Source organism: Pelecanus crispus, chromosome 11, assembly GCF_030463565.1.
Source record: "Pelecanus crispus isolate bPelCri1 chromosome 11, bPelCri1.pri, whole genome shotgun sequence".
Taxonomy (NCBI): domain Eukaryota; kingdom Metazoa; phylum Chordata; class Aves; order Pelecaniformes; family Pelecanidae; genus Pelecanus; species Pelecanus crispus.
Window position 1 is genome coordinate 32,712,511 of NC_134653.1, and position 16,773 is coordinate 32,729,283.

Here is a 16,773-nt window from a genome sequence, read left to right on the forward strand (position 1 = left end):
CCCGCTACCGCCCTGCCTCAACCCTGCCCCGAAGCAGCAAGGGCACCCCCAGGGCTCTCCCCACCTCAGAAAGGTTTTTTTTTTTCCAAAAATAAATTTTAATTTTTAAAAATTTTTATCCTCTTTCACTGGTTTTATTTAATTTCTGCAGCAGAGGAGGGGAAAATACAACACACGAGTTGGCTTTAAAAGCAACCAGGACAAGGGCTCAACACCGTTTTTAAGTTAACCCCTAAATAGAGCTTCAACAGGGTTTTAAATTAACCCCTAACGCAGAGAGGAATCCGGTTTTGAGAAATGCAGCTTATAAATTATTTTTCCCCTTCAAGTCCCCGTGCCAGCTCCGGAGGGATGGCAGTGCTCAGGCTCTTCCCCGGCCAGCATCTGTGCATCCAGCTGGGCTATACAGGTGACAGAAGGGCTGGCCGGTGTCACTATGGCAAAGTTTCCCTATATTTTTGGAGTGCTGGACTTAAAAACACCCCTGTAGCCCTCGCCAGCACAGGAACAGATGACAGGATTCCTGGCATTCGCTCCATTTCTGGAGAGAATAGAATGGTGATGTTAACAAAGGAAAAATTCATTTTTCTCTGCCTGGATAACCAAAAATAAAAATATCATGTTCTATTATCAATTTTATTTCTGCTAATTAGTGCTTAAAACTAAAAAAAGCTCACTTCACGCTGTTCCCACATCCACCGGGAATGCAGTCAGACCTGGCGTGACTCTTCCCGGTTCAGGCGGACAGTGGGGACGACAGTTTTAAGCTGTAGGAAACAAACTGCAACGTGGCTAAGCCGGGTGTAGTTTCTGGTTCCCTTCTCATCTGCACCCAGATCACTGCCCGGGCTTTGATGCCACTACTCCCAAAAGGGCAGTTTCCACACCATAGTCAAGGTGGAGCTTTTTTGGCAAGACCGAGTCTCTCGTGAGGACGCTGCCACTGCCCTCGGTCAGAGGGATGGTCCAAGGGCAAATCTGGAACGGGAAGGGACTGAACAGACACCCTTGCCTGAATCTTCCCCCTCCTTTCTCCCCAGGACAGAGCAGGCACGTCTGCACCCTGGACACCCATGCAGCTGGGCCACAAACCTCAGGGACAGTTCATGCTACTGTCCCCGGCCCCGCGGGACCCCCAGAAAAGCCCCAGAGGCTAACTGGTTTTCTTCACACCAGACATACTCTGCTCAGGCGGCAGGACCGTCTCGATCTGAAACGACACAAACTGGCCCTTCTTCAGCTTCTTCAGGGAGCTGGCAGCGCTGCTCCCAAACACGTTGTCTTCCACTTTGAAAGCAAGAGAGGGCAGGCCCCGACTTTTCCTTTTCACACTCTTCCGCTCCCGCTTGTAGGCTGTGGTCATGTTGGCGATCACCTGTAAAGCAGATTGCTTGGCTTGGGCCTCAAGACGCCGCTTAAAAATCAACTCGCGCCCGTCTCGCGCGAGCTCGGTGAGCGAGAGCCGGCGCTGCAGCGTGCAGAGCTCAGCTCGGCAAGCCAAGGCTGTGCCAGCCAGTGCTGGCACAGCTGCCTGCACCCTGGAGCAAGGGAGGGAACTAAGCAAGGCCTTTCCAGCCTTATTCTCACCAACCCCAAACTAGCAGGAGACCTTACATTAAGAAATTGTGATTTCATGGCAGTGCTCAGAGGAGCCGTTAGTTCTCCATCAGTAGAGGGCAGAAAGGGATCTAGGCTGGAGTAACGCAGAGCCAAAGGAAGCTTTTATCACCTCCTGTTAATTACAGCCCCAGTCCTGGCCCATCTGCAGGGAAGCGTCAGTGACCGGGACACCAGAAGTGCCCTTACGGACAGGGGAGGATGCTTCGGCGTTCCCTAGACAGAGCTCTTGCTGTCCCGTGCCACGATGTACATCTCCATTTCACAAAAGGGGAATCCGAGCTAGCGAGGCTGAGCTGTCAAAGGGATCAGCTGGGAACAGATCCCACATGTTCCCAAGCCTCCTCCCTCCTGACCTGTTTTACCGCTGCTATTCTCTGGCAAGAAGAATCACAGTCCAGCTGGGACCAGGGAGGACCACATAACCCTGTCAGAGTCTAAGAAATGACTGAGCAAACAAAGCACTTGAGCCTTGTCTATTATTTTTTGGCACACAGATCGCCAAGCACTTTACAGGGGACACTGAGGTCATTTTTCAAGTGAGGAAATGGAGAGACAAACTGAGTCGCCTAAGGTCACCCAGCACATTAGAGACAGTCGGGAACTGAACGCTGGCCTTGCTCCCTAAACCGAGCTCTCTGCCCACTGGGCCACTAGTCTTCCTGGTAGCCCCAGCCTCCCCAGTTTCTCTCCTCCCATTTTGGGGCAGGGTTACTTTTAACATTCTTAATTACACAGCGTGTCCCTAAAGGCTTTTTGTCCCTGCCTACGGACAGACTCCCTTGGCTGATTTGAGATGCAGATTACAAGGCAGAGTGCTGGGCAGGCTGGAACACAGCCCTCATTAGCCTTGATGGGGTAAGCCAGTCCCTCGTATTTCATCACCCAGCTCTGAGCAACACCACCAGCTTCCCCACAGCACCAAATAGTGCCAGCTCAGAGGGTCTGGCTCTGCTTCTGCTGCCCTTGGCACGCATCGAGGTGCCAGCGTCCACCTCTCCTCTCAGGCCAGGACTGTGGAGTCTCAGGCAGTGCTTAACTGGCATCTGCCTCGCTCCTTCCCAGCCAGACACGTGGCCTCCCTGCCACGCTCGAGCCCACCAGCTACCTGCTATGCTTGGTGACAGGAGAGAGCCCGCAGGCAAAGGACTCCTCTGAGATGGCATTTCTGGACAGATGGGGCCAGGGGCTCTCCCTGAGTGCCTGAGCAGGCGCATGCTGTGGCGTGATCCTTGTATGGACAAAGCCCTTCTGTGCAGCTCTTGCACAGCCTGGTGCAAGGGACCCTGGGGGGAAGCTTAGCTGCAAAATGATTTCAAGGCACTGCAAGACTTACAATTTCTTTCACCGCATTCTGCTGCTCCTGAACCGCGGCTGTGAATGGCGGGAGGCTGTCTGCCTTACCAGAGCTAGCCCCCTGCTCTTTAGAGTCCTTGACAAAATCCACCTGCAAGGTACAGATATTTGGGCGTTACCCTGTAACTGTGCCAGTGGCAAACCTCCTACAAGACTCTCCTCTGTCAAGAAGTTACCTCAGACGACAGGCACACGTATCTGTTGAACATGAGGAAGAAGGGGGTGTACTTCGTGACGGAGTTGACTGAGGTGCGGAAATCAAAGAGCACAGGGTCGAGGTTGGTGTCCCATTCACTGGGCTTCTCGTTCACCACATTGCAGATGGAGGCTTTGAGCACCTCGGCGCTGCGGTCGTCCAGGCCTGTGCAGTCTGCAGGGTCTGCGGGGGTGAGGATCTGTGAGATGTTCCAGCGCTCGCATAAATGCCGGCTCACCTGCAAAGGCAGGGGGTCATGCCCACGGGACAAGGCGGGTTTGCACCACAGCAGCTAGCAGCCTCCACGGCACAAGACGGCACTGTCCCCATGCCAGGGGATGCTGCTCAGCAGAAAAAGCTCCCCAGAAAAGTTAGAGCCTGACAAAATCTTTTGCAATGACTGTTCCTGTGCTTGAGGCTATCCACAGCACTGGGAAGCTCGGTTAATCTCAGGGTAGGGCAGGAATCTCATGGACATCATCTCACAGGACTTTTCCTCCTGAGCAGAAAGGCCGCAGTGTGGCTGGAGGACTTGTACCACAGAACCACACAACCTTAAATCCCAAACAGAGTGAAAGCACTGGCAAATAATCTACTGCTGGCAACAGGGCTGGGGCAGGGAGAAGGCAGCATCAGCTCCTTGCGCCTCCTAGATGGCACGCTGCAGCTCTGCCTTTGGGACTCACTGCCCAAAAAAACCTGTTCAAGATCGCATTGGTTCTCCCTGAACCATCCAGCACCTGACCTACCTCCTCACAGAAGTCCCATGGCTGACTGGCGTAAATGTTCTTGGATGCTCCAAACCTGAAAAAAAAAAAAAAGCAGACACACAACTGGTTTTACTCCATCAGCTGCAGGGCAGAGCCAGAGAAGTTCAGCCCCCATGTGAAACGGGATACAAAAGGCACAGAGACCTTCCAGTGGAGCTGGTGCTAAAGAGGCTGGCATGACCTCACCTCCCCAAGAGCAGAGAGCGGTCTGCTGCCTCCATCTGTTCCAAAACAGCCAAGCCTGTTTGCTTTCGAATGATAAGGCAGCAGGAGAAACAAGCAAAGTTTCTTGCTCTGAATGCAAATCTCTACCAGCCACATGCATTTTTCCACAAGGACAACGTCATGTGGTGACAGGCCCCACGTCAGTGCAAAATAAACATTTTCTAGGAGGGATCAGGGAATGGTTTTAAAACTTCTGCAGAGAACTGGGGCACCAGTTCTCTTGGCCTTGGAGCTACTCGGAGAACCACCTCTGCCTCTTTCTCCCCTCCCCGATAACAAGAGGAGAACAGCCTCTTCCCAAGGACTTTGTAAAGAGCAACTGAGAGGTGCTGCATGGCCTCTCCTGTAGAAGGGAGAGCCCCTGCTCTTGCAGAGAACCACAGTACTTTTTGCAACACACATCCCAGCGTGCCCCATTTTATGGCAGAGGTGCAATATAACAAACAACAGAAGAGCCCACCTGTAGAAAACTGTAGCTAGGGCTTTAGCCACTGACAAGGGATCTTTCTTCTGCAGAGGAGCAGCCTCAACCCACTTAGTGAAGTAGTCAGTGACAATGAGGACATGTGTACTGCTCTGGCTCGTCTCAGGAAAAGGTCCTGCATAAGCAAGCATCAAGAAAAATCAATGCGATGCCGTAATATCACCCAAATGAGGAAAGTTAGAAACCCAGCCCAGCAAAACAATCACTGCAAAAATGACCACAACTCTCTTCTGCAATGTCATTTGGCCAGTACATTTCTGTGACCTCTGTCAGCAAAAATACACCCATCGCAGTCTCAATTCTGGGAAGTAACGCACGCCCACAACTCCCATTGTGTGTGCAGAGGGAGCCGAGCCAGTCACATGCATTAGGTTGCGCCCTGGTAGGCTGCTGCGGCCTCCTTGGCACCTCCTCACCGCAGATGCAGGCAGCTTTAACTCACACGCGGCCGTAAGTCTGCCACGCTTCCTGACGGCTGGCGTGGAAGCCTTGAAAAGCCTGCCTGTCAGCCACAAACACTCACCATGAATGTCTAATCCCAGCACTTCCCAGGGTGATTCCACTTTGACGGGCCTTGCTTTCCGCAATACATTCTTGTTGTGCTCTGCGTTCTGGCACGTTTCACACATTTTGATCTGGAAAGGGAAAAGCCGTATTACCAAAGGGCTTTAAAATACACTGACAAATTCTGTCAGATTCAGACTGGACAAGTTATGAAGGGACGAAAGGGACAGCATGTCTGAGCAGCTTCCTTCTACCCAACCAAAATAGTGGAACGCAAGAAAAAGAGGACAAAACACAACAGGCCGATGCAGCTCACCTTTCACAAAACTCACCTGACAGCTTTCTCTGACACAATTACCAATCTTCTCAACGTGGCCTATAGCTAAGACATTTCTGACCCTGTTCTTAGGCAAATATTATTGTACTTTAAACTTCTACTGCCAGATAGAAAAATCATCAGCCCTAGGATGCTGGCAGAGCTGGAGGAGCACGGGCTGCTCAGACCATGCAACACAACCACACTTTTTCAAACCATACTGTTGCAGAGCCCTGCTGCAGGGAACTTTCGGCAATAAAACAGGTGAAGCAAAGCAGCCGAGGAGAGCCAGCGGAAACACTGAGCTCCTCCTGTTACAATAGTTTACGGAACTGGGCAGCTCTGGCAGGAATCTCACCTGCTCAAAGCTAAACCCAGCAACAGTCGTCTGAAACAATCCCACCTTCCCACACTGGCTAAAACTGCCCTGCGTGAGGAGGCCTACCTGTGCAGGTTTCCTGATGCTTGGGGGAAAGACATCGAATCTATCCAGCTGTCTTGGGATGTTCCAACAGTTTCACCTGCAGAGTTACTTAGTGCGTGGCTTCAAAGCAACAGGCACTAGAAACGACATCACCCCTGCATCAGGGCTCTTCTAGCTGCTCACTTGGGACTGTGGCCTGAATGTCCTGGGAAATACTCGTGTCATCGACACGGTCAATGCTCTCAACTTACCCAGTCCACGACATCCTTCACAATCCCCAGCCAGTAGTACCGGCTCTGAATCCGGTGCACGGTCTTTTTCTGGCCTAGATGGTTCCCGATTTCGGTGAAATGGCTTTCCAGAAAGACTTGCCGCCTCCGTTCAGGATCCACGATCACCTCGCGCTTTTCCTCCTTCTTGGGTCCCACGTAGTAGAGACAGCCCCCTGCAAACACGAGATGTTTATCGAAAATGACACTCGCTCAGTCATTTCAGCTACTTGGTCATAGAATCATAGAATGCTTTGGGTTGGAAGGGACCTTTAGAGGTCATCCAGCCCAACCCCCCTGCAGTGAGCAGGGACAGCTTTAACCAGATCAGGTTGCTCAGAGCCCCGTCCAACCTGGCCTTGAATGTTGCCAGGGATGGGGCCTCCACTGCCTCTCTGGGCAACCTGTTCCAGTGCTTGACCACCCTCATTGTAAAAAATTTCTTTCTTATGTCTAGTCTAAATCTATTCTTCTTTAGTTTAAATCCGTTATTCCTTGTCCTGTCACAACAGGCCTTGTTAAAAAGATTCTCCCCATCTTTCCTGTAGGCCCCCTTTAAGTACTGGAAGGTTGCAATAAGGTCTCCTCGCAGCCTTCTCTTCTCCAGGCTGAACAACCCCAACTCTCTCAGCCTGGCCTCGTAGGAGAGGTGCTCCAGCCCTTGGATCATTTTGGTGGCCCTCCTCTGGACTGGCTCCAGCGGGTCCATGTCCTTCTTGTGCTGAGGGCCCAGTGAAAGGGTAATTTTCTACAGCAGGAAAAACGGGCGAGACACCACAAAGGGGGACTGTTGCCTCGGGAGCTTCTGTAACGCCTCTGGAGAAGCTGCTAAGCGGGATTCACCCCCAGATAAACCCAGGGACCCCTTTTCTGCACCTGGAGCTGAGCAAACTCCTCTGCTGAGATGCAGCCACCAGAAGCCAGCTGCGGCCTACCCCGCCGCGCACTGCTGTGACCCCAGCTTGCCGCAATCCCCGCTCCGCACCCCAAAAGCCGTGCCAAGGCCCGGAGGCGGCACGCAAGCGGCAGCGGGTACCAGCACCGCTGCATCCCGCGGCTCCCTCTCCGCGGAGAACCACGAAGCCACGCACCCCCCCCCCCCCCCCCCGCGCTGCGGGGAAGGCACGGCTCCCCTCAGCTGCGCAGGGGCCGTGGGGACAGCGGGCCGCTGTCCCCGCACGCCTCTGCAGCGTCCCTGGGCCCTCCCCGCCCGCTCGGGCCCTTCGTGGCCGCGGAGGGGGCCAGGCCGCGGGCAAGGGCAAGGCGGGCGCTGCCGCTTTGCCCCCGGCAGGCCCCGTCCGGGCTGTCTCCGCGGTGGCCAGCCGGGTTGCCCACCGTCGACGACGAACTTCTGGGCGTAGCGCTTGAGGTTCTTCCTCTTGATGGAGCAGAAGCTGGGCGGGAAGCAGCCCTCGGCCAGCAGCCGGTAGATGTCCTCGAACTTGCTGCTGGAGCCGCACGACTCGGCCGCCACCACCTCCTCCTCGGCCACCTGCAGCGCCGAGTCCATGGCCAGCATGGGCCACCGCGGGCCGGCCGGGGCTGGCCCCGCCGCCGCGCGCCCAAGCGCGGGCGCGGCCCGGGGAGGGGGCGCGGCCGTGGCTCTCAGGGACCGTCTGCAAATAACCCCCGGAGAACGTCGCCGCCGCGAGCAGGCCCGGCCCCGCTCCTCGGTTCCCCCCCGGTCGAGGCAGCGGCAGGCCCGCCCGCGGAGCCGCCGCCGTCCCCTGCGGTGTAAGCGCGGGGCCCGGGCGCTCCTTGCCGGCGTCAGCGCCGAGTCAGCCACGGGCTGGAAGTGCGGCCTGGGGCTTGCCACGGATTGGGGCGGGGGAGGGTGCTGTGGGGAAGCGGCATCGGTGCGGGCCCCGGCCGTGGTGACGCCACGGAAATGACAAAAAAAACCAAAAGAAGCATCAACCGGGAGAAAACGGGCAAGTTTCGCCTCTCCCCCCGTTTTTCTCCGCGTCCGGAATTTGCCGACGCGCCCTCGCGCGCGCCGGCCCCGCCGGAAGCGGCTCTCTCCGCTGCGCGGCGGAGCCGTTTGGCGGCTGGACCCGCGCCCGGCGCTCCCCCCCCCCCCCTCCCCCTCGCCGGCGGGAAACATGTCCGCGGGCCGCCCGTTCCGGGCCTGCGCCTGCTTCTTCTCGGACAACGTCTTCGTGGGGCGTTACGGGCTACACGTCCGATACCGGGACGAGGGGCAGCTCCGCCGTGACCACGGGCAGGTAACGGCGGGGCGGCGGGCACCCCCCACCCGGCGGCGGCGGCCGAGGCCGGGCGGTGGGTGACGGGCCGCGTATGTTGCAGGCGCTGCGGGAGCGGGGCTGCCGGAGCGAGGAGGACTTCAGAGCCGCGCTGCGGGAGGTGAGGGCGGCTTCGCCGGTAAATGCTGTCAGAGTGGGCCCGGGGACTCCGCTTCCCTGGGCGGGGGAGGACCCGGGGAGCCCCCGCCTCAGGGCGGCCTGCCCCGCGGCGGGGAGCGGGCCCCGCAGCCCGGCTCCCTCAGGGGACCCCTTCCCCTCTGGCATTGCCACCCCCGGGTCGGGGGCCGACACGGGCGCTGAAAGGAGCCGGGGGGGCTGGCTGGAGCCACAAGCCCTGACAGAACCGGGGCGCAGCTCCCCGGCGCCTTGTCCTGATCAAAGCCGGTACCGGGCAGAGGCCGGAGGGGAACATGAGGACATTGAGGTGCTGGAGCGTGTCCAGAGAAGGGCAGCGGAGCTGGGGAAGGGTCTGGAGCACAGGGCTGGTGGGGAGCGGCTGAGGGAGCTGGGGGTGTTCAGCCTGGAGAAGAGGAGGCTGAGGGGAGACCTGATCGCTCTCTACAACTGCCTGAAAGGAGGGGGCAGGGAGGGGGGTGTTGGGCTCCTCTCCCACGTATTTAGCGATAGGACGAGAGGAAATGGGCTCAAGCTGCGCCAGAGGAGGTTTAGAGTGGATATTAGGAAAAATTTCTTCACAGAAGGGGTAGTCAAGCATTGGAACAGGCTGCCCAGGGAGGTGGTGGAGTTGCCATCCCTGGAAGCGTTCAAAAAACCAGCAGATGTGGCACTTTGGGACATGGTTTAGTGGGCATGGTGGTGCTGGATTGATGGTTGGACTGATGATCTTCCAATCTTAACGATTCCTAGTTTTTACTTTCATTAAAAAACAATCCAGCCATCAGCCAGTGAAATTATTACTCTACCCTGAATTGGCTTAGTGATGGACTTGGTAGTGTTAGGTTAATGGTTGGACTGGATGATCTTAAAGGTCTTTTCCAACCTAAACGAATCTGATTCCCTGCTGGCGCCTTGATCTGGGGCTGGATGCTGTCAGCGATGCGTTTATACCGGCAACACCCTGGAAGTAAATACTGTCATTCAACACATTATGAAAGCAGCCTTCTGTGCCACTCCCCAACTGGTTTTAGTCAGCTGGCTCCCAGCACCCTTCTAATTTGTCTTTCCTCACCCCTTCTTTTGTCAATTACTTTTAAAGCGTGCCTTTTAAAGAGCGATGGGATCACCCCGGGATCCTACGGAGCTCACCGGAGGTCTGCCGGGGAAGGCCGCGCTGCCCTGGGTGTATCGCAAGAACTCCCCCCAGGGCACTTTTTTAGGGAGGGATCTGTGCTTCTTTCCAGGCCAGGGACAGAGATCTGTCGCACAACCAGCTCCAATTTCACCCCAACACTAAGGGGACAGCCAGGTTCCTCTAGGGATCCTTGGTAGGATGATACCAGCACTAAATCGTGGTTACAATTAAAGCTTTATTTTCTTAACAGGATATTATGATTAGTATAGCACAGAATTTATGATTAGAATGGCACAGGATTTCTACAAGCAGAATCAATGTAGCACAGTAAGCAGTGTAATACTGAATTTGTAATACAACTCATCTTAGGATTTCTAGATCCTAATTTAACTTATAATTTCTAATCACCTAGATCCTAACTTAACTTATAATTTCTAATTGCTTGGACCCTCTGCAGATCAGGTCAAATCTTAAGGCATGGTTAGCTGTATCAATATAACAATCATAATCCAGACTCAAAAATCATATAAAAGAACACAAGTCACTCACTCGATACTCGGAGGAAGCAGACAACAGTGGAGGCATCCCTGGTCACAGCTCTCACTGTCCAGCAGCAGTTCCAATCCAAGTTCCCCCCTTAGGGCTCGTAACTGCTTGATTCTATACGCAGTGCTCTGGGTGCTGTTTTGCTTCCCTGTTCTGCGACGGGGTCATCAACACCACCTGGCTGGCCGGGTGCCTGGGACCTTCAAGGCCGGCAAGGAAGGGAGTAACCAGCCTGGCACCCAGGAACCTTGAGGCTGGTAGGGAGGGGAAGAAGAAATCTGTTTGGCTTCTCTACTTGGTTCACAGGACCTTCAGGGCCTGATAACGAGGGAAAGGGAACAAATACATGACCCGCTCGGTCACAGAGAATGGCTGCTTGCCTTATAAAATGGCGTTAGTTATGCTAACCACATTACCAGGGGTTGGGAGCAGGGGGTACTGGTCACACCCTCCTTCCTTTTTTGCTGAGGAATGTTATAAACTAATCTCATGGGGGCGTTATTAAATAGGAAGAGCTGCCTGAATCAGCTGCTACTACAGCTGTTTCCTCTGAAATGGTAGATTAGCCTGTCCCCACAACACTTAGCAGTAATCCCTTCATGACAAGTCCTGTCTCCCTCCCAGCAAATGTCTTTGTTTTGGACAATGCTTATATTGTCAGAACATAAACCAGACTCTTAAAGCGTAGGCCGGCGATTCATGAGGCGTCAGAATGCCTGAAAGGGCTGAAATCTTGCAGCTCCACTTGACACATCCATGGAAAAGACTTGAGTTATTTTTTAAGCCATCCGTAATGAGAATGTGTCTCAAATCCCTCTTAGGCATTTGGCTTTTCAGATATTTATTGGACTTGTCTTGACTACAGAAAAGCAAAGGCGTACACTCTGTCTCCCAGAGGTGCCCAGAACAAAAAGAACTGGTTTAAAACAATGAGAAAATTCCTGGAATTGTTTTAGTTATCCCTTTTGCTTTTCTAACAGTATGCTCTGTTGTTTACTTGCAGATTGAGGCAGAAGTGCAGAGAAGAAAAGAGTTAATTCATCAGTCTGTGGAACGCAAAGCTATCATCTCAGAGCACTACAAACGAAAACACCCAGAAGTGTACATTCTGCAGGTAGACAGTATGTTTGGAATCTGTTTTGCACCCAAGGAATTGCCTGACAGTTTATTTTTGCAGTAGGAAGCCCTCTTCTTGGGATTGCCCACAGTGCTAGAGCTGGACTGAATTAAAACCAAAGCGTAGCATATTAAAACTGAATTAAAAACTTTCACAGCGTAGCATATTCTCCAGGCAAGATTCCGCCTGGCTTATAGCCAGATAAGGGTCATTCTATATCGAAGCTGCACCAGCACCAGGTACTGGACTCAGAATACCGTTTAGTAATTTAGACCTAAAGCATCATTGCAGCAAACAGGGTCGGTGAGGTCTAACGAACAGCCACAGAAATCAGCATTTATGGGCTTAACACACAGACACGTGACTAGTGACTATCGTCTGAAGGGGGGCAGCAGGCTGCTTGCATGTATACACCCCACCGCAAATGCAGGGAAGCCCTCGTTGTTGTGGGCTACTCTGCTTTGAATTTCCTCGTGTTTGCCAGACCCGAGACTTCCCATCTGGATAATTACCACAGATCAGCAGTAACACACAAACAAATTCACACAGATTTACTGCTCCACGATCCTTTAGTAACAAGTTCTGACGTTGTCTGTTCTGCTGTTGTCTGTCACGATCTGTGTGGGGAAGTGCTTACAGTGGAGCGTAGTCACTCTGTTGTGCTGAGGCCATGACAAGATGCTAAATGTGCTAGGAAAGACTTTGCACTTACCTGTTAGGAGTCCATAACGCGAGCCAGGCTCTTTCCCATCACGCTAAGGATAAATCCGGCCAGTTTTACTTGGAAACCCACAAACTACAGCAAGCAGTAACTTACCTAAGCCACCAACAAAAACACCAGAAACATTCTGCATTTCCTGCCACAGAAGTAGCCCAAACGTGACTATCAGCCTTGCTCCCTAGGCTCTACATATTTTCCTGTAGCTGCCTGGAAGTCCTTTTCCCTCTTGGGCTGTAAAAGACTGCGCAGGCTAATTGTGTTTCTGTGTATTTTTATCACCCTTCCCCTGATGCCAGGATTCATTCCTGGCACCAGATTTTCTAGAAATCGTGAGATACTGCACATCGCCGGGTGCTCATCTCCACGGCCTCCTGCGCTACATCGAGTCCTTCTCAGGTAAAGAAAACAACACATCAGCCACAAAGATCTCCCTGTGTGACACTGCAACTCCAGTGATGACAGCTGTTTTCAAGCCCTGTCTTTAACAGCTCAGATTTGATACACAGCCGACACAAACAGGATGTTATTTTCTGCTTGACGAGAGTCTCTGGAGAGGCAGTATTGTGCAGCAGTTATGCTCTGGATGAGATCCTGTTTTCTGCTTTTCCAATCCCAGTCTGCTGATGTCTCATCAGAGGCTCTAGCGGCAGCAGGGCTGGGGTTTTGGTTGTACCACAACCTCACGAGGGAGCCTGCTGAAGGAACACTGTTAGCCTGGGGAGCTTGGTTTTCCCTCCCCAAGTGCTTTACCGTTTCAGACAATCTTTGTCGGTTAGTCTGAGCTGAAATAGTTTCAGTCTAGATTTCAGTCTTTTAAAAAGACGTCTGGGTTTGAAGCTTCCCTGGAGGCATCTGTGAAGCTCTTCTCCTTACCAGAAATGCTGACATAATGTAGAGGGGAAGCTGCAAAGTTGCCTCCTTTTCTCAACACAAAAAGACACAGATGTTGTGTACGTGCAGGGCTCCTGGATTTGTCCAAGGCACGATTTCCAGCCTTTTAACACTGCCTTTATCTCAGCTTCTGTATCCTCGATACTGAGCTCCCCTTACACAGACCTTTAGGGCTCTACCCGGAAGGGCAGCTCGGAAGACCTGGTCTTCCCAGAAGGTTTGCACTGGATGAGTGAATCCCCCATCCCCTAGATGACCTTGAGTCTCTTTCTTCCAGGAGGCTGTATTCAGCCTGCCTGTGATGAGCCGTTGATTCACCGCCCTCCCTCTAGACCCTCTCAAAACATTTCCTTGGCACCTACAGCAGGCATTTAAATCAGTGCCAGATCTCCCAACTGGATGGGGAAGCCTGGAAATGAGGGGCCAACATGAAAAACAACAAATACATCCCAGAGCCGATTCCGGGGAATGGTTTCAGCCCCTTGAGCAGCTTGAGCACAAAGTGAAGCGTGTGGGTCCTGTGTTCTCACTGACACTGGCACAGTACAGCTAGACAGCACAACAGCCATGAACACTCTCACCTGTTATTTTCCCCAGCAAACAGTGTCTCCCTTCTCTTGACAGATAAGAGGATCTATCGACTCCCAGTGTTCACAGAGGAATTCTGCCAAGCCTTTGTGGATGAGCTGGAGCACTTTGAGCAGTCGGACATGCCTAAAGGCAGGCCCAACACTATGAATAACTATGGGGTAGGACTGACTAGCTCTTGTGCTTCTTTAGGGGGAGTGTTCAGAGGCAGACTTTGTTTACCTCCTTGCTTCACGCTCCTTTCCTTTCCAAAATGCCTGTAGTTTGAGCACAGCGCAGTTTGAGTACAGCCCCTTTGAAGTGGAAGGGTTGAGGGAATGTGTGTTACACAGACAAAAGGACAGGGGAATGCAAGTAAAGGGGATGGGAGTTGGTATCTCAGAGCAAAGAGCACCTTGTATTTAAGCAATACACATTTAAATCAAGGAGTCCATTTGTAAAGAACACTTAGCTTTTCATCTTAATTTGTCTTTTCCCCATCACTTTCCACCTTGATCCGCCTCCTTTTGCCTGTAGCTGGAGCCTTTGCTCTAAAGTTCTTTACCTGAGCAAGCAGCAGGTTGGGAGAGAACAAGACAGTTCTGCAGTGGCTCTGATGAAGTCAGCTGTTCCCGTCTCCTCTCTTTGAGACAGGTTTTGCTAAATGAGCTTGGGATGGATGAAACTTTCATCACACCCCTGCGTGAAAAATACCTGCAGCCCATAACGGCGCTGCTTTATCCCGACTTGGGAGGCGCTTGTCTGGACAGCCATAAAGCATTTGTTGTCAAGTACTCGCAACATGAAGATCTGGATTTGAGCTCTCACTATGACAATGCAGAAGTCACCCTAAACGTTTCACTGGGAAAAGACTTCACAGAAGGCAACTTGTACTTTGGGGATTTCAGCCAGGTACTGAGCATATTCCTAATCTGGACCCCGATTCTATTCCCCTCTACCCTCTTGCCACACCCCACACCCCCCCCCCCCAGTTTCAAGGCATTAACTGTATTCTAAAACCCAATTATTCTCTTGACAGTCACACCTGTTCTGTCGCTTCCCCATTCTTTTAAATGTCTTGGTTACACAGGAGCCTTTTCTGCTACAAGCACGTTACCAATATTCAAGCTTCAAAGACAGGACAGAGACAGCTATCGTAGTAGAAACTGGAGTGAAACAAAGCAGCCCATCTTTTCACAACTGAAATAATAGTGAGCAGGGAGGTTGAGAGAGAGAAAATTTAATTCAGATGAGACTTAAACCTAAATCTGTAGCCCCTATTTCCAGGGGACTCCTGGCAAGAGAAGGGTAAAAGCTCCCATATGCTGGTGAAACAGTTTTTTTGATTGAAACTCTGTCTTTAAATTCCCTCTGGACCTGGCACTGCGAATGTCTTACTTGAAAACAGTTGTACTAAACTGCTGCCAAGCCACCACTGAAGTGGCTGCATTTCAGAGGTGCAGCGAGTCCTCTCCATGATGCTCACTGGGTGCTGTGGGTGAAAAGGTGACAAATAAAAGTTTCAACTATTTGAGCATTGTTCTGCTAGGGACGTTCTGGTGTAATGCTGTATCCGCCTCCCTTTGTTCCAGGATCCTACCCCCGTGCCAAAGTACATAGAGATCGAACATGTGGGAGCCCAGGGGCTGTTACACCGAGGAGGGCAGATCCACGGGGCGCTTCCCATTGCCTCTGGGGAACGCTGGAACCTCATTATTTGGATGAGATCATCTGCCATCCGCAACCAGCTCTGCCCCATGTGCAACAAGAAACCTGAGCTGGTGGAAGCAGAGGGGTTTGGAGATGGGTTCACAGAAACCCTTGAAGATGATGTGCCCGGGACTGTGAATCTCTGTTCCTTGTGGTAGCAGACAGTAGGGCCTGATTTCTCCAGACCAAGTTGCCTAAAGCTCCTTTCCGACCTCTCAGACTGCACTAACAAACTCTTTGATGGATGCACGAGTCATGTAAGAAGTAGCTATCGCCTTGGAAAGTGATGCAAAAACCAGTCCTGCTGGGGTTAGGGAAGCCAGCTGCTTGGACAGCTGAAAGAACTGGTACTCGGGCTTGCCAGGGCTCACGCTTGGGCTGGAGGACTGCTTGGAAGACGTAGAAAATCTTAACACTGTGATTGACTGTAAAGGCTCTGTAAATATTTTCAGGTGTACGGGGAAAACACCCGAAGCTGCTTGGCCTTTGTGAAGATCTCTGTGCCAACAGCAGCATCGCGGGTCCTGCTGTAAATGGAAAAGAACGGTACAATAAAGCCCTGCGCTTACCACTGCTCTGCTATTTGCAGGGACTCCTGGCCTCTGCCAGGGGAAGGGGAACAGCTTTTTCTTGCTGGGTGACAGTGAAGGATCTGCTCAAAAGTGAGATACAGGTGATTCACAACAGGCTGCTGGGGATGGCGTGGAATTATCGTCACTGTTTACCTAACCCAAGCTCAGAAAAATCCATCAGGAACAATGTAGGGAGAGCTGATCCCACAGGGTGGCTGAGAGGATCTCTGAAGGCCTCCACGAGCTCTTTTGAGCAGAAATTTCCCTTTCAAAGATAGCATGAATGTTATTAAACAAGCAGAAACGGGCTTTAGAGACAAAGCTCTGGGAGCTACCTGCAACATAGCAAAACTTTCCAGAGGAAGGCAAGGGTGTACATTTAACTCCCTTCCTTTAGTTACGTGAACAAGTGAAAACAGAAAATAACTGTCTCAACCTGGGTGCAGCAGGCAGGCCTGGGACTTCTTAATTTGGCACCAAGATCACCTGGCAGCCGATGCACCTGGAGGGTCAAGTGCTTTCCCCGTCTTGCTGCCAGCTGGCTGAAATCACAGACTCTCCCATCTACAAAACAGATTAAAGAAGCCAAATGTCTTCTGATTTGGTGGCTGCATTTGGCTCTGTGGGAAGTTAATTGTATATATTTGATATACGTGGTACGCCACTGTAAGGGGCTTTTTTCATTCATTTATTCAACTGCAATAATTACAGTGTGTGGACTTTGCATCGTTGATAATTGTGAAAGGCTGAATGTGAGCTGGTACAGCTCGCACAAAGGGTGCTGCTTTAAGCCTTCCCAGCAGATCTGCTGTATTTTTGGCCGGGGATGCCATCAGCACACAGTGCTGATGAGCTTTTCATTAGCTAAAACCCATTAAAATTGCATCTCAGGAAGGAAACGGGCTGTTATGTTTGCGCACGGAGCCAAAGGGCTTAGTATCAAGAAAACCAATGGTCAAGTCTTCATTTCCT

General features: G+C 52.3%; 1 protein-coding gene across 3 annotated transcripts; it reads left to right on the top strand.

The window, feature by feature from the left end:
- The first annotated feature begins 8,263 nt into the window (after window positions 1-8,263).
- Window positions 8,264-15,780, top strand: OGFOD2 (2-oxoglutarate and iron dependent oxygenase domain containing 2). Of its 3 annotated transcripts, XM_075718484.1 has the most exons (8): window positions 8,264-8,386; window positions 8,469-8,525; window positions 11,227-11,337; window positions 12,358-12,457; window positions 13,167-13,169; window positions 13,577-13,701; window positions 14,174-14,431; window positions 15,112-15,780. In XM_075718484.1, the coding sequence occupies exons 1-8, from the start codon at window positions 8,264-8,266 to the stop codon at window positions 15,385-15,387; spliced, it is 1,053 nt and encodes a 350-aa protein (XP_075574599.1). In that variant the 3' UTR covers window positions 15,388-15,780. The 3 variants fall into 3 exon arrangements, with proteins under 3 accessions (XP_075574599.1, XP_075574598.1, XP_075574600.1); XM_075718483.1 differs by lacking the exon at window positions 13,167-13,169; XM_075718485.1 differs by lacking the exons at window positions 8,264-8,386; window positions 8,469-8,525; window positions 12,358-12,457; window positions 13,167-13,169 and having other exon boundaries at window positions 11,307-11,337.
- The last annotated feature ends 993 nt before the right edge of the window (window positions 15,781-16,773 follow it).